Genomic DNA, 20,899 nt, shown 5'->3' on the forward strand with positions numbered 1-20,899 from the left:
CAGTCCCCCCGTCCCCCACATACTGCCCCCCAGCCAGCCAGCCAGTCCCCCCGTCCCCCACATACTGACCCCCAGCCATCCAGTCCCCCCGTCCCCCACATACTGCCCCCCAGCCAGCCAGCCAGTCCCCCCATCCCCCACATACTGCCCCCAGCCAGCCAGTCCCCCCGTCCCCCACATACTGCCCCCCAGCCAGCCAGCCATTCCCCCCGTCCCCCACATACTGCCCCCCAGCCAGCCAGCCATTCCCCCCGTCCCCCACATACTGCCCCCCAGCCAGCCAGCCAGTCCCCCCGTCCCCCACATACTGCCCCCAGCCAGCCAGCCAGTCCCCCCGTCCCCCACATACTGCCCCCAGCCAGCCAGCCAGTCCCCCCGTCCCCCACATACTGCCCCCCAGCCAGCCAGCCAGTCTCCCCGTCCCCCACATACTGCCCTGAGCCAGCCAGCCAGTCTCCCCGTCCCCCACATACTGCCCCCCAACCAGCCAGCCATTCCCCCCAACCCCCACATACTGCCCCCCAGCCAGCCAGCCAGTCCCCCCGTCCCCCACATACTGCCCCCCAGCCAGCCAGTCCCCCCATCCCCCACATACTGCCCCCAGCCAGCCAGTCCCCCCATCCCCCACATACTGCCCCCCAGCCAGCCAGCCAGTCCCCCCGTCCCCCACATACTGCCCCCAGCCAGCCAGTCCCCCCGTCCCCCACATACTGCCCCCAGCCAGCCAGCCAGTCCCCCCATCCCCCACATACTGCCCCCAGCCAGCCAGCCATTCCCCCCAACCCCCACATACTGCCCCCCAGCCAGCCAGCCAGTCCCCCCGTCCCCCACATACTGCCCCCCAGCCAGCCAGCCAGTCCCCCCATCCCCCACATACTGCCCCCAACCAGCCAGCCATTCCCCCCAACCCCCACATACTGCCCCCCAGCCAGCCAGCCAGTCCCCCCGTCCCCCACATACTGCCCCCCAGCCAGCCAGTCCCCCCATCCCCCACATACTGCCCCCCAGCCAGCCAGTCCCCCCGTCCCCCACATACTGCCCCCAGCCAGCCAGTCAGTCCTCCCGTCCCCCACATACTGCCCCCCAGTCAGCCAGTCCCCCCGTCCCCCACATACTGCCCCCAGCCAGCCAGCCAGTCCCCCCGTCCCCCACATACTGCCCCCAGCCAGCCAGCCAGTCCCCCCGTCCCCCACATACTGCCCCCAGCCAGCCAACCAGTCCCCCCATCCCCCACATACTGCCCCCAGTCAGCCAGCCAGTCCCCCCGTCCCCCACATACTGCCCCCCAGCCAGCCAGCCAGTCCCCCCATCCCCCACATACTGCCCCCAGTCAGCCAGTCCCCCCATCCCCCACATACTGCCCCCAGCCAGCCAGCCAGTCCCCCTGTCCCCCACATACTGACCCCCAGCCAGTCCCCCCCATCCCCCACATACTGCCCCCAGCCAGCCAACCAGTCCCCCCGTCCCCCACATACTGCCCCCAGCCAGCCAGTCCCTGCCCGCCACATACTGTCTCCCCTAGAGCCAGCCAGGCCCTACCATGGAGCCAGGTCAGAGCCAGTGTCCCCCAGAGGGGAAAGGCCCCTGAGCCCGCCAGGCCCATGCCAGGGTGCACATGGGGGGCTGGGTCTGGGCAGGCCTTTCATGGAGCCTGGAGCAGCAGGGCCAGCCGCACTCAGACACAGGCCCAGGAAGGGAGTGAGACAACTTCTTCAGGGGGTAGCTGGGGGAGGCTGGGCTGAGGGGGGGACCCCCAACAACATCCCGCAGCTCCAGGGACCATCCTGCCCTGCCCCCAGGGCTCCTGGCCCTGCCTGCTGGCAGAAAGGCGGCTTGGAGGGGCAGCCAGTCCCCATGGGCTCAGTTCCCTGTGGGGGTGCAGCTCCCCGAGGGAAGGGGTCCCCGCGGCCGGCAGAGCACGTGCTCTTCCTCCTGAGGGCAGTGGGGATATGCCAAGCAAACCCGCCCTGAAATCTGCAGGCCCTGGCGCAGGGGGCCGTGACCCGGCTCAGGCTCAGGCCCTGGTGCCCAGGGGAGGGGTGTGCGAGCCGCACACAGTGCAAGGAGCTGCGCAGTCTGGCTCTGCCGAGCCTGGCCGGGGGCGGCCGGCCACACTCCAGCTTCTCCCAGGGACAGTGTGGCTGGGAAGTGCCCAGCGTAGAGGGCCAGGGAGACACCAGCGCCCGCTGCCTGCTGCCCCACATGAGCCATGGCTCCCGCTGCAGCCAGCAGCCTGCCTAGCAGTGCGGGCGAGCGACGGCAGGGCCCTGGGCTCCGAGGTCAGCGATTCCTCAGCACCACCGTCTTCCCAGCCAGCCAGCATCCCGCCCGCCACCCACCACACCTGTCGCTGTGTCAGCTCCCCCCCAGCCAGCGCCCTGCCCCGCCCCCCCAGCGCCCCCTGCTGGGAGTCCCCCCACATCTGGAGCCTGCCCAGCGCCCCCTGCTGGGAGCCCCCCACATCTGGTGCCTGCCCTGCACCCCCTGCTGGGAGCCCCCCCACATCCGGTGCCTGCCCCGCCCCCCCCACAGCACCCCCTGCTGGGAGCCCCCCACATCTGGTGCCTGCTCTGCTCCCCCAGCGCCCCCTGCTGGGAGAGTGCTCTGCTCTGGCCATTGGCTTGGGCCCTTCAGTGGGCTGTAATGGGGCACACAGGACGTGGTGGGGAGAGCAGCCAAACCCCTTGCAGCCGCGCCCTGGGCTGCCTGCCGTCCACTCCTGCCGGCCTAACGGGGTGTTTCTTGTCCCAGGGGGGTCCCAGGGAAGAAGTGTGGGACCATCCTGCTGTCGGCTGAGGAGCTCAGCAACTGCCGGGTGAGTGCGTCTCCGCTGGCCTGGCCACGCTGCCCACGCTCCGGGCTGGCTGCGGGACCCACGGGACGCCCAGGGGCGCTGGTGGCAGGGGAGGGCTGAGGCATGTGTACCTGGGGGGCTGTGCTGGGGGGGCCGAAGGGGTGTGCGTGTGGAGAAGGCATGGGGCTGGGTGGGGCGCCGCTCTCCCCAGGTCAGTGGGCTGGCCCAGGTCGGGTAGGGCCTGCCCTACAGGCTCTGAACAAGCCGCCTGCCCGCGTCGGCAGCTGCCCCTCGCCACCCACCCCCTGCCTGGATCCTGACCCCCGCCCTGACGGAGTCCGTTTCTTTCAGGACATTGTCACCATGCAGCTCTGCGCCAACAAGCTGGACAAGAAGGACTTCTTCGGGAAATCTGACCCCTTCCTCGTCTTCTACCGCAGCAACGAGGACGGCACGTACGTTTGGGGCCGTGTGACGCCCCACTCTGCACGGGCGGGCGCCCAGCGGGGGGCAGCTGGGGTGGGCTCCTGCCTGCTAGTGCCTGCCCTCAGCCCCACTTCTCTGGTGCCGCCTCCAGGTTCACAATTTGCCACAAGACAGAAGTGGTGAAAAACACACTCAACCCGGTGTGGCAGCCTTTCTCCATCCCCGTGCGAGCCTTGTGCAACGGGGACTACGACAGGTCAGGAGCCAGACACGTGTCCCTGTCCTGCCAGGGGGGGCTGCAAGCACAGAGCCAGAGCGAGCAGATCCCAGACACGCAAACTCCCAGGCCCTGTGGGGAGGGGCAGCTCAGCCAGTCCTGTGGGGGGCAGGAGGGGCAGCTCTCTGGCATGGCTTGGCCTGGGGGAGGAGGGGAGCGGGGAGCACGGCCAAAGCGGGGGAGGAGATGGGGAAGCGGGGCCCCGGGGGCAGGGATGGGGGAGTGGAGCCCCAGCGGGGTGGCAGGGATGAGGGAGCGGGGCCCTGGGGGTGAGGACAGGGGAGTGGATCCCTGGTGGAGGCGGGGATGGGGGAGCAGGGCCCCAGCAGAGGAGTGGGGGAGGGGATGCAGGAGCGGGGGCCCGGGAGTGGGGATGGGGGAGCGGGGGCCCCAGCAGAGGAGTGGGGGAGGGGATGCAGGAGCGGGGGCCCGGGAGTGGGGACGGGGGAGTGGGGGCCCAGTGGGGGCAGGAATGGGGGAGCAGGGCCCCAGCAGGGGAACGGGGACAGGGATAAGGGAGCAGGGCCCCAGCAGGGGAACGGGGGCGGGGATGGGGGAGCAGGGCCCCAGCAGGGGAACAGGGGCAGGGATGGGGGAGCATGGGGTGCCAGGCCCCGTGGGGCTCTCCGGGCCCATCCTGGGTGCTCGCTAACCTGCTACCCGCACTTGTATTTCAGGACGGTGAAGATAGACGTGTACGACTGGGACCGGGATGGAAGGTGGGATCAGGCTGCTAGCAGCCCGGGGGCAGGCGGGGCCATGTCCCCAGCGCCCGCCCCCACCCCGTCCAGCCACGGCCTGGCCTTAGGCCTGATCCCTGGGCCTGCCCTGGCCAGAACCCCCTCCCCCTCGCTCTCCCTGGGCTCGCCCTGGGCTGTACCCATGCCACTGCTCTCCTGGCCACCCTGCAGCCGGCGGATCTCCTCCGCCGGCCTCCATGCTCTGGGGCCCAGGGAGCCAGTCCCTGAGTCTGTCCACAGCCAGCCGGAGCAGCCCTTGGCCTGGCTGGGTTCCTGCCCCTACCTGCTGGGCCCCACCTCTCCGCCTTGCTGGGCCCCAGGGCTGCCCCTTCTCTCATCCTCCAGCCACCCCCTTTCTGCCCTGCCTGTGAGGGAGCAAGGGCTAGTGGGCACTGGGCTGGGAGCCAGGACTCCTGGGTTCTATCCCAGTCCTGGGAGTGGAGTGGGGTCTCGTGGGTTTGATCGGGAGGGTGGGGCTGGGAGCCAGGACTCCTGGGTTCTCTCTCTGGTTCTGGGAGGGGAGTGGGGTTGAGAGGGCAGAGCAGGGGGCTGTCTCGCAGGCTCTGCCCATGGTGTGCCAGGTTATAGTGGCCGAGGCCCCCCATGCCCTCTCCCCCCACAACAGGCTGAGTGAGTATCTGTGCTGCCCACTGCCACCTGCCTTGTGCTCTCTGCCCCACAGCCACGATTTCATCGGGGAGTTTGCCACAAGCTACCGGGAGCTTTCCCGCGCTCAGAGCCAGTTCACTGTCTATGAGGTGAGGCCTGCTGCTGCCCAGCTCTCCTGGTTCCCCCCATGCCTGGCTCAGCCCCACTGGGGCTGGGGGCCTGGGCCAGCTCTGGGGCACGGAGGAGTTCTCCCAGTGGGCAGCTCTGGGCTGGCGGGCGTTTGCCGGTTCAGGTGGCTTTCGCGGGGGCCTCATTCTTGTGGAGTTTGCTGCAGGGTTAGAATCCAGGCGAGATTCTGGGCTCAGGAATTTAACTCACAGAGTATGATGGCCGGGGTGGGGGGGTGCTGGTGGCCAGGAACTGCCAGGGGGCTGGCAGCTGGAGGGGGGCTGTCAGGAACAGCCGGGGGAGGTGCTGATGTTGGGGTCCCTGAACTGTTCCTCTGCTTCCATAAGGTGTTAAATCCAAAGAAGAAATGCAAGAAGAAGAAATACATCAACTCTGGAACAGTGCGTGAAACCTGCCGGGGCCCCTGAGGGAATGCGCCCCCACCCCCCCGTGACCAGGCAGTGCCCCCGGCTCCCTCTTTGCCCTCTGCCCCCTTGGTGATGCACCCCACGGCTCCCTTCCTTCAGCTCCGACTAGCCCTGCGCCTGCCCTGCAGCCTCAGTCTGTCCTGGGGGGGACAGAAGAGGGGTTTCTCCAGCTCTGTCTCCCTGTGGAGTGGGGGAGGATTTCTTTGGGGGGGTCTCTGGGGAGACAGAGGGTATTTGGGGGGGTCTCTATGTGGAGGGGCAGAGGTCTGTTGGGGGGTCTGTCCTGGGGAGAGCGGGGCTGTTGTGGGGTGTCTCTGGTGGGGGTCTCTGACATTCTGTTTCCAGTAAGTGTCTCTAGATGTCTCTCTAGGGGCCTGTCTCTGGGTAGAGGGGGGCCCTGTCTCAGGGGTCTGACCCTGGGAGGGCCTGTCTCAGTGGGGTCTGACGCTGGGGGGACCTGTGTCACTGAGTGTGGGGGAGTCAGGGCCCTGCACCCCCCACTTCCTGCGATTCACCGTGACTCTCAGCCAGCCAGCAGAACAGAAGGTTTATTAGCCGACAGGAACACAGTCCCAAACAGAGCTTGTAGGTACAGAGAACAGGACCCCTCAGTCAGGTCCCTCTTGGGGGGCAGGGGGAGCCCAGACCTGGGTTCTGGGCCTCCCACCATCTCCCCAGCCAACTGCAAATTGAAACCCCCTCCAGCAGCCTCACCCAGCCACCCCCTGCCCCTCCTCCAGCCTTTGTCCGGTTTCCTGGGCAGAAGGTGTCACCTGGCCCCGACCCCCTCCTGGCTCAGGTTACCTGCTCAGGTATCTCCCCGCAGTGAAGTCACCCCCTGACATCCCACCACCATCTCGTACCAATGCAGACAGGAATCAGTAAAAGTGCCACGCAGCATTCCCGGGTAACACTCCCTACTCCCTCACAGCCTGGCTATGGGGAGAGGGGGGCCCCGTCTCAGGGGTCTGACTCTGGGTGGGCCTATCTCAGCGGGGTCTGACTCTGGGGAGAGTGGGGGCCTGTCTTGGGGGGGTCTGTCTCTGGGGAGAAGGGGGGGTCTGTCTGGGGGGGGTCTGTCTTGGGGGGGCTCTGTCTCGGGGGTCTTTCTGGGGGGACCTGTCTCGGTGGTCTGTGTCTGTGGGGGGGGTCTGTCTTGGGGGTCTGTCAGTGGGGAGGGGGGGACCTGTCTCGGGGGTCTCTGACGTTCTGTCTCCGCCAGGTGACCCTTCTTTCCTTTGCCGTGGAGTCTGACTTCACCTTTGTGGATTACATCCGAGGCGGGTGAGCGGGTGCCCAGGGACCCCCCCGCATGTCCCCCCAGGCAGTTCTGTTCAAACCTCTGCACTCCTCAGCCCCTTTGGGGTTTGTTCCTCACCCTGTGCCCCCCATTCCACATGGGCTGCATCTGCCCACCCTGCCCCCATGGCCCTGGCCCAGCCTCCCGCACGAAGACCCAAGGGAGTCGTGCACCCCCCCGTGCCGGGGAGTCGGGCCCTGGCCTCTGAGGGGGCAGGGGACAGCGGGAGGTGGAAAGAGCTGGTAGAGAGCAGGAGAGGGAACCGATGCTGCTGGTGTTGCGGGGAGGGGTGGCAGGGGTCTGCAGGGGCTGGGAAGGGGAGGCTGGTGTGAGGGGAGTTTGGGGGAGCAGGTTTGGGGGATGGGAGGGTGGTGGGGTGGGGGAGGGGATCTGGGAATGTGTTGGGGGGCTGGGGATGCAGGGCAGGAGGAGGGGAGCTGGGAACGCATCGTTGGGGGGCTGGGGAAGCGGGGTGGGGAGAGGGGAGCTGGGAACGCATCGTTTGGGGGACTGGGGGAGCGGGGTGGGGGAAGGGGAGCTGGGAACGCGTCGTTGGGGGGCTGGGGGAGCGGGGTGGGGGGAGGGGAGCTGGGAATGCGTCGTTGGGGGGCTGGGGGAGCGCTCTCTCACTTTCCCCTCCTGCCCCCGTAGGACACAGCTGAATTTCACGGTCGCCATCGATTTCACGGCCTCCAACGGTGAGTGCCACTTGCACGGGCTGGGCCCAGGTGCCTCCCACGGGAACCGAGGGACAGCTCAGCCCTGGGTCGTCCCCGAGCTCCTTCCTCCTCCACCCTTCTCACGGCAAGGGCCTGGGGGTCCTGCCTCCAGGGAGCTGCTCTCCAGCCCATTCTCGCCCCAGTCCCAGCTACCCGGCCCCCAGATTCTGGGGGCCTGCCACAGGGTTCACTCAAACGGGTGTCAGAGGGGCAAAGTGATGGGGTGTCACGGAGTCCCCAGGCGATGCTCTGGAACTGCTCCCCATGAAGCCAGGCAGGACTCTGGGGAAGTCTCCTCTCTGTGAGCAGCCTGTCTGCAGGACACACAGCTCACACAGCTTCCACCTTCCTGGGTCTGACCTCGGAGCATTCAGCATCCTCTGCCTCTCCATGCGCTTCCCACCGCAAGTCCGCTCATGCGGGGCTCCTGGGGAAGCCAGAGGGTCCTGCCCCGCAACTCCACAGACAGATGTGACTCTCAGCCAGCCGGGAAAACAGAAGGTTTATTAGACGACAGGAACATGGTCTAAAACAGAGCTTGTAGGTATAGAGAACAGGACCCCTCAGTCAGGTCCGTCTTGGGGCGCAGGGAGGCCAGAGCCCCCTCTGGCCTCCCTCCATTTCCCCAGCCAGCTCCAAACTGAAACTCTCCCGCCCCTCCTCTGGCCTTTGTCTCTTTCCCGGGCCAGGAGGCCACCTGGTCTCTTTGTTCTCCAACCCCTTCAGTCCGCCCCTTTGCAGAGGAGGGGCCCAAGCCATCAGTCGCCAGGAGACAGGGTGTCGGCCATTCTCTGTGCAGACACCATCACACTGGCCCTTTAGGGCTCTGCCACAATCACACCCCCTTATCCCCCCACCTAGAGACTTAAGAACTGCATAGGGGAAACTGAGGCACCCACACAGTATTCAGAGAAAACATTAAGAACATTCCCACTTCGTCACATGGGGGTCCTGGGAAGAGGGGCCTGGGGAGGATATGGGGGCAGAGGGCAGGGGGGGCAGAGGGACCCTGTGGGAGGCAGGGACGGGAGGGGCCTGAAGAAGATGGGGGGAGGGAGGAGCCCGGGGTGGATGGGGTAGGAGCGAGGGGCCCAGGGCGGATGGGGCAGGACCGGGGAGCACAGCTCAGGCTGAGGTGGGTGCTGTGTGTGCCCGGCAGGGGTCCCGTCGCAGCCCACCTCCCTGCACTACATGAGCCCATACCAGCTGAGCGCCTACGCCATGGCACTGAAGGCCGTCGGCGAGATCATCCAGGACTACGACAGCGACAAGCTCTTCCCCGCGTACGGCTTTGGTGCCAAGGTCCCACCCGACGGCAGCATTTCCCATCAGTTCCCCCTGGTAGGAGGCAGTGCCAGGGCCTCTGCCAGCCCCACACAGCCCAGGGCTAGGGGCGCTCCGCAGGGCCCCCAGGACCAGGTGGGATGGGAGGTGACTCCCAGCAGTGGTGTTGCCCTGGGTCCTGACTGCTGCTCCCACCATGCAGGCCGGGCCGGGGGGAGATGGGGCATTTTGGAATGGGATAGGGCACCACGCAGGAGGGCAGGCTCCAGGGAACCCCGCTAGGCCTTCACGCTCTGCTCCGGCCCTGGGAATGGGCTGGCGATCCCATGGGTCTGTCCTGGCTGATCCGCTGGCTGCAGGCTCCTGTGGGGAGAGCCCTCTGGGTGCAGAGCTCTGGAGAGGGCCCAGCCCTATGGCTGTCTCCAGCACGTGCACACCCAGGGCCTTGCCCCAGCGCTGAGCCCAGCCTTCCCGGCTTTCTCCCCTGTAGAACAGTGATGTGGAGAACCCGAGCTGCGTGGGGATCGATGGCGTCCTGGAGTCCTACTTCCAGAGCCTGCGCACGGTGCAGCTGTACGGGCCCACCAACTTTGCCCCTGTCATCAACCAGGTGGCCCGGTGAGTGGGGCAGAGGCTGGGCCACGGGCACACCAGGAGGGTGCCCTCCTGTGCCCCAGAGCCCTGCAGCCCGGCGCTGGCTGCAGGGGGTGGGGTGGAGGCTCCGGCTCAGAGCTCGGGCCCGGCGCTGGCTGCGGGGGGGTGTCTCTGGCTCAGAGCCCGGCGCTGGCTGCGGGGCAGGGGGGCCACTCAGAGCTTGGGGCCTGGCACTGGCTGCGGGGCAGGGGGCCACTCAGAGCTTGGGGCCCAGCAGCTGTGGGCTAGGCCAGGAAGCAGCAGGCATGGCCGGGCCTGAGAGCTGAGCTCCAGGGCTGGGCTGAGCAGGCGTTTGAGGAGCCGTGGGCTCTGTGGGGCTGTGGCTGGGCACCCTGAGGGGCAGCCAGGCGGCGCAGCCCGCAGCATGGCCCCAAGGAGCCACGCCTGGCTGGCGGAGAAAGGGGGAAGTTCTAGCAAACCGCCCCATGGGGGCAGAGTGGGGCTGGCACGAGTCCCCTGCCTCTGCACTGTGCCCTAGCTCGGCTGCCCAGGTGACAGACGGATCTCAGTACTACATCCTGCTCATCGTCACGGACGGCGTCATCTCCGACATGCTCCAGACCAAGGAGGCCATCGTCAACGTGAGTGGGGTGGGCGGGGGCAGGGGCAGCGCGGGGGGGGGCAGCCCGGTCCAGCTGCAGGCAAGGGAGCCCGCGCAGGGGAGCCGGGCTGGAGCCAGCATCTGGCGGTTTGGCTCAGCGCCCTCCCATGGGCCTGGGTCTCCCAAGCTCAGCGCTGCCCAGGGTGGCAGAGTCTCGCTCATGTGAGGCTGGTCTGACCTGGCCCCCCCTCACCCGATCCCTATACAGTATCACCCCCCAGGCGGCTCCTGTGTGCTATTACCCCCCCCCATTCCCTCCCCCTGGGCGGCTCCTGCATGCTATCTCCCCCCCTCCCCCCCCGGCCCGGCCACCCCCCATTCCCTCCCCCCCGGGCAGCTCCTGCATGCTATTCCTGCCCTGGCTCCCCGCAAGCTATTCCCCACCCCATTCCCTCCCCCCCAGCCATCCCCTGCGCGCTATTTCCACCGGCCGTCCCCCTGCACGCTATTACCCCCCCACCCCCATTCCCTCCCCCTGGGCGGCTCCTGCGTGCTATTCCCACCCCACCCACCCCCAGCCGTTCCCTGCTTGCTATTCCCCCCCCCGTGCGCTATTTCCGCCTGCCCCCATCTGCACCCTGCACGCTATTCCCCCCGCCCTCCGCAAACTATTCCTTCCCCCAGCCGTCCCCCTTGTGCTATTCCCCCCTTCGCCCAATCCCTGCGTGCTACTCCCCCACCTTCGCACCGCCAGCTCTGGGGTGAGGCTAGTGCCGCAGCTCCGGGGCCAGGCTGACTTGGCCTGAGGGCTCCATTCCCTGGGCAGCAAGGCCCTGGAGTGAAGGGATACTGGCTGGGATACCCGCGCCTTACCTGTGCCATCTGAGCTCTGTGTCAGCCCTGGGAACAGCAGGGGGGCCCAGGCTGGCGAGACATGGAGGAGCCACAGGTGTCAGGCCCCGGGCTGGCAGTAACTCTCTCCTTTGCCCTGCAGGCCTCTGCCCTGCCCATGTCCATCATCATCGTGGGAGTGGGCCCGGCGGAGTTTGACGGTAAGTTCGGTGGCCAGGGCCATTGTGGGTGTGCAGTTCTGACCATCTGTCACGGAGTCCCTGGGCGATGCTCTGGAACTGCTCCCCATGAAGCCAGGCAGGACTCTGGGGAAGTCTCCTTTCTGGGAGCAGCCTGTCTGCAGGACACACAGCTCACCCGGCTCCACCTTCCTGGGTCTGACCTCGGAGCATTCATAGAATCATAGAATATCAGGGTTAGAAGGGACCTCAGGAGGTTATCTAGTCCAACCCCCTGCTCAAAGCAGGACCAATCCCCAATCAAATCATCCCAGCCAGGGCTTTGTCAAGCCTGACCTTAAAAACTTCCAAGGAAGGAGATTCTACCACCTCCCTAGGTAACGCATTCCAGTGTTTCACCACCCTCCTAGTGAAAAAGTTTTTCCTAATATCCAACCTAATCCTCCCCCACTGCAACTTGAGACCATTACTCCTTGTCATGTCCTCTTCTACCACTGAGAATAGTCTAGAACCATCCTCTCTGGAACCACCTCTCAGGTAGTTGAAAGCAGCTATCAAATCCCCCCTCATTCTTCTCTTCTGCAGACTAAACAATCCCAGTTCCCTCAGCCTCTCCTCATAAGTCATGTGTTCCAGTCCCCTAATCATTTTTGTTGCCCTTCGCTGGACTCTCTCCAATTTATCCACGTCCTTCTTGTAGTGTGGGGCCCAAAACTGGACACAGTACTCCAGATGAGGCCTCACCAGTGTCGAATAGAGGGGAACGATCACGTCCCTCGATCTGCTCGCTATGCCCCTACTTATACAGCCCAAAATGCCATTGGCCTTCTTGGCAACAAGGGCACACTGTTGACTCATATCCAGCTTCTCGTCCACTGTAACCCCTAGGTCCTTTTCCGCAGAACTGCTGCCTAGCCATTCGGTCCCTAGTCTGCAGCCGTGCATGGGATTCTTCCGTCCTAAGTGCAGGACTCTGCACTTACCCTTATTGAACCTCATCAGGTTTCTTTTGGCCCAATCCTCCAATTTGTCTAGGTCCCTCTGTATCCTATCCTTGCCCTCCAGCGTATCTACCACTCCTCCCAGTTTAGTATCATCCGCAAATTTGCTGAGGGTGCAATCCACACCATCCTCCAGATCATTTATGAAGATATTGAACAAAACCGGCCCCAGGACCGACCCCTGGGGCACTCCACTTGACACCGGCTGCCAACTAGACATGGAGCCATTGATCACTACCCGTTGAGCCCGACAATCTAGCCAACTTTCTACCCACCTTATAGTGCATTCATCCAGCCCATACTTCTTTAACTTGCTGACAAGAATACTATGGGAGACCGTGTCAAAAGCTTTGCTAAAGTCAAGAAACAATACATCCACTGCTTTCCCTTCATCCACAGAATCAGTAATCTCATCACAGAAGGCGATTAGATTAGTCAGGCATGACCTTCCCTTGGTGAATCCATGCTGACTGTTCCTGATCACTTTCCTCTCGTGTAAGTGCTTCAGGATTGATTCCTTGAGGACCTGCTCCATGATTTTTCTGAGGACTGAGGTGAGGCTGACTGGCCTGTAGTTCCCAGGATCCTCCTTCTTCCCTTTTTTAAAGATTGGCACTACATTAGCCTTTTTCCATTCAGCATCCTCTGCCCCTCCGTGCGCTTCCCCCAGCGAGTCCGCCCAGGCAGGGTCTTGGGGAAGCCAGAGGGTCCTGCCCCCCCAACTCCGCAGTCAGACGTGACTCTCAGCCAGCCAGTAAAATAGAAGGTTTATTAGACGACAGGAACATGGTCTAAAACAGAGTTTGCAGGTGCAGAGAACCGGACCCCTCAGCTGGATCCATTTTGGGGGGCAGTGAGCCAGACAACCACGTCTGCCCTTCACTCCATGTCTCCAGCCAGCCCCAAACTGAAACTCCCTCCAGCCCCTCCTCCTCTGGGCTTTGCCCCTTTCCGGGGCCAGGAGGTCACCTGACTCCTTTGTTCTCCAACCCTTTAGCTCTCACCTTGCAGGGGGGGAAGGGCCAGGCCATCAGTTGCCAGGAAACAGGGTGTCGGCCATCCTCTGTGTCCAGACCCCTGCACACACCTGCCCTCTAGGGCTCTGCAGTGATCATACACCCTTATCCCACCCCCTGGATACTTAAGAACTGCATAGGGGAAATTGAGGCACCCCCACACTATTCAGAGGAAACATTAAGAACAGTCCCACTTCATCACGTCTCTCCCCCCTTCGAGATTGAACTGAGCAGGGTCACTTTAGCCGGTGACCTGGGGAAGTTCTAAACCACCAACGTTCCCATGGATGCCCCAGCATCTCTCCCATTCCTTGGTAGGAGTTACACCAGGCCCTTCCAGTTTCACGTCCTCCCTTAGGTCGGGGGTGGTCGATAGCACTCGCAGGCAGCATGTGGGAAGGTTTATGCGGCCCGTGCCCTTTGGCCACCCCAAAGCCCCAGGGGGTCAAACTGGGATTGGGTCTTCTCCCCAACAAGCTGGCCAAACACAGCCACTTGGTTATAGGACTGTTTAACTTTCTTAACAGCTTTCACTCCATCTGAGACCTTCTCAAAGCTATCCACACTGGGTCTTTCAACAGGAAAGTCAGTGGATCCATTCACAACAGAAAATTTCTGGCCGTTAGGAACTGAAACTTTCTTGATTAAATCACTTTCACAACCTTCAGTTGCAGTAAACTGCTTGCAAAGACTCCATGAGGATTCCTTTCCCTGGGGCTTTTCTATGCAACAATTCACCCCTCACAGAAATTCTGCTCTTACCCTCTTTATCTAGGGCTTGCTCTAGAGGAACACTTTCCTGAGCAACAACAGACTCTTTCTGGGTCTCCCTTACATCCAGAATTACCTCTGGCCCATCCTGTGGATTCCTACACAATCCCCTTTCAGGCAGACTTACAGACTTCCTAGATAACAGGTCAGAAGCATTCTCCTTCCCTTTGCCACACACAAGCTCAGGAATCTTTTCCTTCTTGCTACAGGTTTCCACACCCTCAGTAGGTAACACAATCACATCACCTTCATGCTCTCCTTGTGCCCTGGCTAGGATCTCACCCTGATTAGTCAGAGTTGCTCCACCCTTTCCCAGCCACACACTAGCAACAGGCAAAATACAAGCACCAGAATTGTCTCGGCTCTGGGATTTTGCATAGACACTAACTGGATGCGACCTAGTTACAGGGCCATTCTCCCGAGCAGACACAAACTTAGGGCCATTCCCTTCCTGGGCTTTAGCTGAATCCAGAACCAACTCTGAGACAACTGCACTACCCTCAACCATCACAGGCTGAAAGGCCCCTTCTGTCTGCTCCACAGACAAAGAAGAGCCGGACACACTTTCTCCTTTCCCAGACACCCAGCTTGGGATCTCATTCCCCTGGTCCCAGCACACAAGGCTGGTCACAGACAACTGCTTGGAGACGGGGTAGCTCCCTCCATAGGCAAGTCAATACCCCTGACAGACACAGACACATTTCCTTCACTGTCACAATTCTCGACACAGATAACAGGTAAGGTACAGGGACACTCATCTTCCACTCTCCTCGCCTTCCCACACTGCTGACTAGACACAGCCATCAGCTCACAAGGCTGCCTAGGCTCATCCAGACTTTCCTTACCCAGCACCTTGCCACTCCCAACAGATAACCTGCCCTGCCTGTGTCGCCCCTCCCTCAGCTGGGGTCTCAGCTCCCACTGTGCTCAGCGCTGCCCTTGCTGTCCCAGTGCGGGTAGGCAGCGAGCTCCCTGCTTTCCTCAGTGCATCAGAGCCAGCGTGAGCCCCCTCTCTGGTGTGCAAGGGGGCGGGGAGCATCTCTCTGTCCCACCCAGCCCCAGGGGGCTGGTTACAGGCAGGCAGATATCCTGAGCCTAGCAGCTCCTCCCTGCTGCCAGCCAGATCATCTGCATTTTCACTGACCATTTCCCTCTCCGCTGATTGGTTCCCTGGATTCAAATTCAAACCCTCGGCAGTTACAGGAGCAGGGCCTGGATCCTCTTCCAAAGAGACACAGTCACCCCACGACAGGGTCTCGCAGCTGGTGTCCTGGAGAACCCCAACGACCAGCCAGCCTGACCCCTCCTGGGTCTGCACAGGGATCTGGGCCACAGGCAGGGCGAGGGGCTTCGTCCCTGGGACCCTCACCCAGCTCACACAGCCCCTCAGCTTCTGAGGCTGCACCACCCGGGGCCTGACAACAGTTCTCTCTGTCCCAGGATCTCGCCACCCCAGGAATGTCTCCCCATTGACCATCACCTTCCGCTCCCAAAGGAGGTCCGAGGGACCTGGCCCCAGGAAACTCCACACAGACATATAGGTTGGGGTCAGGAGTGGGAGCCTGTCCACCTCCCCATCCATCTGGCTGACGGAGTCTATGGCCTTGGGACCCAGCAAGGGAGCTAGACACCGGGGCTTTTCCGCAGGGTCCCGCTGGTTCAAATCGCGAGCCTGCTCAAAGGCAGTGAGGTGGGCATCCACATCCTCCCCTCCTTAACCAGGGGCAGCAATTTAGTCTCGAGGTTCCTTGCGGAACTGGCACCCCGGGGTCTCTCCCCACTCACCCCTGGGAGGTCCCCAAGGCCTCTCCGCTCCCCCACCGCCAGTTCATGCTGCTGCTGCTTCTGCAGCTCTTTCTCGGGCTCTCGCTGTCTCTCACAGTCCTCTTGCTCTCTCGGACTCAGCTCCAGTCCCATCTGTCTCCGATCCCCCGATGGGGAACCCGATCGTGAAGACCCTCGTCTGGTCGGGGACAGGAGTCTTGGGAGTGCCTGGCTCCCACTCCAGCTGCTCCCAGATCCTGCTATAGCCCCATTTGGGGTCAGGAATCTGTTTCTTAGAGCGGTCATCCTCTTCCCGCTGCACGATGAACTGTGCCTTGGTGAACTTTCCAATGTGCAACGCTCTCTTTCTGCACAGGGTTACAATGTCCTTCTTCAGCAGACGGTGACAGGCCATCACTCCACTCTTCCTTAATTGTTGTGAACTCACAGGCCTGTGTGCTCTCAGCTCCCCACGGTCTCCAGGGAGAACCCCTAGTGTGCCAGCCCTTCTCGAGGTCACAACCTCTTTGCCAGGGTCGAGCTGCAGACTCCTCCGCCCCTGGGACTGCTCGCTGCAATCCCCCGGGCGACCATATTCCTGCAAAAGTCCTTCTCGCTGGTCACACACTCCCAGGGGTTAACCGCCCCCTGAAACCGTCTCTCTCTGAATCTTCAGCACGCCTGGTCCTCGTCAATCCCCCTTCGTTTTACTGCTCCCCAGTCACTTACTGCAGGAAGCGCCGTCCACGGAGTGCAATAGATCCCACCACTGCCACCAGTTGTCACGGAGTCCCTGGGCGATGCTCTGGAACTGCTCCCCATGAAGCCAGGCAGGACTCTGGGGAAGTCTCCTTCCTGTGAGCAGCCTGTCTGCAGGACACACAGCTCACACAGCTTCCACCTTCCTGGGTCTGACCTCGGAGCATTCAGCCCCCTCTGCCCCTCCGTGTGCTTCCCCCAGCGAGTCCACCCAGGCGGGGTCTTGGGGAAGCCAGAGGGTCCTGCCCCCCAACTCTGCAGTCAGACGTGACTCTCAGCCAACCAGTAAAACCGAGGTTTATTAGACGACAGGAACATGGTCTAAAACAGAGTTTGCAGGTGCAGAGAACAGGACCCCTCAGCTGGGTCCATTTTGGGGGGGCAGTGAGCTAGACAACCATGTCTGCACTTCACTCCATGTCCCAGCCAGCCCCAAACTGAAACTCCTTCCAGCCCCTCCTCCTCCTCTGGGCTTTGTCCCTTTTCCAGGCCAGGAGGTCACCTGATTCCTTTGTTCTCCAACCCTTTAGCTCTCACCTTGCAGGGGGGAAGGGCCCAGGCCACCAGTTGCCAGGAAACAGGGTGTCAGCCATTCTCTGTGTCCAGACCCCTGGACACACCTGCCCTCTAGGGCTCTGCAAGGATCATACACCCCTATCCCACCACCTAGATACTTAAGAACTGCATAGGGGAAACTGAGGCACCCCACACTATTCAGAGGAACCATTAAGAACAGTCCCACTTTGTCACACCATCCAGCACTAGCCATGGCTCAAGGCCGCTCACAGGGCACTGGCTCAGCTGGGCAGGTCTCCTCTCTGATGGGTGGGGGGTCGGAGTCCGAGGGCGCTGCAGGGGTGGGGGTGTCGGAGTCTGAGGTTGCTGCGGGGGGGGGGGGGGGGGGAGTCAGAGTCCAAGTGCGCTGTAGGGTGGTGGGGGTGTCAGAGTCTGAGGGTGCTGCAGGGGGTTTGGATTCCGGGGGTGCTGCGGGGGTGGGGGAGTCAGAGTCCGAGGGCACTATGTGTCTGCTGTGAGGGCAGGAAAAGCTGGCAGCAGGGCCAGATGCACAGAGCACCCGGGGAGGTGGGGGAGGCAGCACCCCCACGTCACAGCATTGGGGTAGCCCAGCCCAGCCCATGGGGACGGGTGTGTGAGGGGAGGCATGAGAGGCTAGTGGGGGGCATGCGATAGTGACAGCTTGTAAATGTTGACTGGAGTCCCCATCCCCAGCCATGGAAGAACTGGATGGAGATGATGTGCGGGTCTCCTCCAGGGGGCGCTATGCAGAGCGGGACATCGTGCAGGTAACTCGCGCCCACCCCCAGCACCCCCTGGGCTGCCCCCAACCCAGCATGGCCCTCAGGACGGCATGGTGGAGAGGGGCACAAGGGCTGGGGAAGGACCTCGGGCCCCTCGGCATGCATGCAGCCCCCCGTCTCCTGACCCTCACACAGTGCCCTCGGGCTGCGAGGGGGCAGGAGGGCGGCACCTGCTGTATTGTCTCTCCCTCGAGCCAGAGTGTGATGTCGCTTACCTGAGAACGTGGCCCAGGACCGAGGGCATGGCTCCGGAGCTCCCACTCTCTAGGCCAGTCCCCTGGGAGGTCCCAGCGGGAGCTCTGCACTGCCCCGTCCCCTGGGAGGGAGCCCTGCACTGCCCTGTCCCTTGGGGGCCCAGCACTGCCTTGCCGGTAGCTGCAGCAGGGTGCTTGGGGGGCCCAGCACTGCCCCCCTGGTGGCTGCAGCGGGGTGCTCGGGGCCCAGCACTGCCTGTCTCGTGTTGCAGTTCGTGCCGTTCCGGGATTACGTGGATCGCTCCGGGAACCAGGTGCTGAGCATGGCGCGCCTGGCCAAGGACGTGCTGGCCGAGATCCCCGAGCAGCTGCTCTCCTACATGAAGAGTCACGACATCAAGCCCCGCCCTACCGACCCACAGTAGCTCCTCCTGTGTGCTGCCCAAGCCAGACACCGCTGCTCCTGCCGGGCCTGAGACCGCACCCCTCCAGCACGCATCCACCGGAGCCGGGCTGGCTGTCGCCCCCTGGATGCAGCCCCCGGAGGCTGGCTCGGCCCCGCGGGGCTGGGACTGCGCCTCCGTCGGGCGGGAGGGCAGCTGCCCCACGAACGGCCCTTCCCGTGGCTGGGCTCCCTTCCCTGCCAGCTGCAGGCAGCCCAGGGGCCTGGGAGCACGGCGGGGTCAGAAGTGTTCAGCAGTGTCTCGTCAGCCCCCCGGCCCAGTAAGGGGGCGGAGCCCTGCTCTGTCCAGACGCTGACAATAAAGCTTTGTAGGCGCCCTGGTGCCCCGTGCCTGTGTTGTGCTGGGGCTCGGGGCAGCCTTGGCTCAGGCCTCGCAGGCTTGTTCTCCTGCCAGCCCCCACACTGCTCCCTGCTGACACGGCAGCGTCAGGCTAGCGCCCCCAGCTGGGACTCAGGGCTTCCTCCTGGGTCCTTGCCCAGGCCAGGGCAGTGTCCCCGGCAGAGCCAGGCCTGGGCCTGAAATGGCAGCGGGGTGTGAGAGCTGCCCGCACCCGGTCCCAGGGCCCTGCCACGTGGAGCTGCGGGCAGGGGCTGCTGTTCCTCAGGCACCTGCTGATCATGGGCAGCAGGCTCCATGCTGCACGGCTCGGCCAGTGGCTGCCCCCCTCCGAACCTGTCTGGGGCTCCCACCCACCATCACACCTGGGGACCGTGGGCGAGGGCACAGGGCGACTGGGCCACCAGCTCCTTCACGCCGAGCACTTGCCCAGGAAATCCCTGGCTCAATGGTTGCCAGGGACTGGTCAAATCGAGCCCCAGACACCCCCCTGCCCCAGGCTCTTCAGCCTGAGCCGGGCAGAGGGACAAGCTGGGGGCAGGGCTCATGGGGCCCTGGGCACGTGCCAGGGAGCCAGCCCAGGATTTGTGAGCACACCCTAGCCGAGGCCATTTCTTCAAACGGACCCTGCAGCTTTTGGGGGTGGGTGCCAGTCCCTATTCCGATCAATCAGGGCAACTCTGCCAGCCTCGGCTGGGCTCTGTGGACCCTGCTGGAGAGCCCAGCTCTGTTCAGGGCAGGTCATGGCAGGCAGCTATGGAGCTGGCCTGCCCTCCTGCTCTGGATGGGCCAAGCAGCTGCCCCAGTTACAGGGACTGCTGCATCCCCCCCCCCCCCCCCCCCCCCCCACACACACACACTTTAGTGCAAACGCTCCCAGGTGACAGGCGGGGCATGCCGTGATGGTGCGGTAGGGGTAGGGAAGGGCCACGACACAGTACCACCGCTGCCCCTGGGGGGGTTCTGTGCTGGGCGCTTGTGTGCTGCCGCGCCATGAGGCATTATGTGGCTGGCACAGCCTACACCTAAGGAAGTAGTTTAGCAGTAAAGGGTTTAGTGATCTACCCGTAGCAGGTCAGTGCAGGCTGCGTCCTAGCCAGTCCCTGGTCACCAGTACAGCTTGGTGAGACTTCTGCCAGCCAAGAGCAATGTCCCTTGTGTTAACTTCTCTCTAAACGAGCATTGAGGGCCATTCACCAGCGTGGGCATGTGTGGCCAAAGCACCTCTGCACGCCCAGCAACCTGTTAGCTATGCTGCGAGCCCTCGCAGGCTCACCCCACCTGAAAGATCGTGGCCAGTCCTGGGACACAGAGCACTCAGGGCCGAGACAGCACCAGCCCAGGCCTGTGGCAGCAGCCCCTCCAGATCTCACTGCTCAACTGTAGGTGGGAAGCATCCGGAACCACCTGCTTTCACAGACCCCTGGGGCCCAGCTGCGCCCTGCAGGAAGCACTGATCCCCTGGGTGGGCTCTGGCACTGCAGCATGGAGGGAGCTGCTCTGGGCCCACCTCCAACCTCCCCTCTCCCCCAACTCCCAGGTCACCTTTGCACAGATGTAGACAAACTCCAGAGTCTAGGAACGGGCCTGTTCTTGCTCTGCTCCTCACCGTAATCGGAGCTTGAGCTGCTGGCTTTAGGGTCTCCGATACGGCTTTACTCCTGGGTGCCTCACAGCTCTGGGGGCTGGAGGGGCGGGGGAGTCTATTATAGATGAAGCATGCTGCTAGCAGGCCTGCCTCTCTGCTAAGCCTTGAATGCGTTTCATGTTATGGCTATGCCTGAGATCAGGCCCCACTGTGCCGGGCTCTGCACAGCCCCCAGCCTCCCCTCCCCCTGACAGAACTCAGGCGTCATTGTACCACCTGCTGCACAGACCCCCACCCCCCAAGATCAGGGCCCCACAGTGCAAACCAGACCTGTACAGCACCCTGCCCGCGCAGCAGAGATCAGGGCCCCACTGTGCTGGGCGTGGGACAGACCCCCACCCCACCAGAAAGCATCACAAGATGAACATTGATAGTCAAGCTTGGCTCCGAAGAGCTCGGCATCCAGATAGACAGGGGTTGGGAGGGGCAGGGACTTGCCCAAAGCCACCCAGCAGCAGAGCCAGGAATCTCAGTGGAGGGCTCCACCCGCTGCCTCTTGCACTCAATTCCCGGGGCCAGGGCCATTGGGGGGCGGGGTTTCGTTTTTTTTGGGGGGGGGGACTCGGTATGGAAACTCCTGCATTAGGTCTGGATCATTCCACACCCCCTGGTTTGAGAGGAGGAGTAATTAACCCTTGGAACAACTTCCCTGGGGC

At 63.4% G+C, this 20,899-nt stretch overlaps 1 protein-coding gene across 2 annotated transcripts in view; it reads left to right on the forward strand.

Annotated features, from left to right (window-relative positions):
- Positions 1 to 18,580, forward strand: part of CPNE9 (copine family member 9) — a 43,916-nt gene extending 25,336 nt beyond the window's left edge. For both annotated transcript variants that reach the window (XM_037904654.2, XM_037904655.2), the window contains 14 exons: positions 2,752 to 2,815; positions 3,146 to 3,249; positions 3,372 to 3,476; positions 4,175 to 4,216; positions 4,920 to 4,995; positions 5,362 to 5,415; positions 6,665 to 6,726; positions 7,394 to 7,440; positions 8,621 to 8,802; positions 9,236 to 9,363; positions 9,878 to 9,980; positions 10,935 to 10,992; positions 17,513 to 17,586; positions 18,068 to 18,580. In XM_037904654.2, coding sequence (XP_037760582.1) covers positions 2,752 to 2,815; positions 3,146 to 3,249; positions 3,372 to 3,476; positions 4,175 to 4,216; positions 4,920 to 4,995; positions 5,362 to 5,415; positions 6,665 to 6,726; positions 7,394 to 7,440; positions 8,621 to 8,802; positions 9,236 to 9,363; positions 9,878 to 9,980; positions 10,935 to 10,992; positions 17,513 to 17,586; positions 18,068 to 18,220 — 1,252 coding nt within the window. In that variant the 3' untranslated portion in view covers positions 18,221 to 18,580. The remainder of the gene's footprint in view (positions 1 to 2,751; positions 2,816 to 3,145; positions 3,250 to 3,371; positions 3,477 to 4,174; positions 4,217 to 4,919; positions 4,996 to 5,361; positions 5,416 to 6,664; positions 6,727 to 7,393; positions 7,441 to 8,620; positions 8,803 to 9,235; positions 9,364 to 9,877; positions 9,981 to 10,934; positions 10,993 to 17,512; positions 17,587 to 18,067) is intronic.
- Positions 18,581 to 20,899: the final 2,319 nt, after the last annotated feature.

This window comes from Chelonia mydas, chromosome 7 (assembly GCF_015237465.2).
Source record: "Chelonia mydas isolate rCheMyd1 chromosome 7, rCheMyd1.pri.v2, whole genome shotgun sequence".
NCBI lineage: Eukaryota > Metazoa > Chordata > Testudines > Cheloniidae > Chelonia > Chelonia mydas.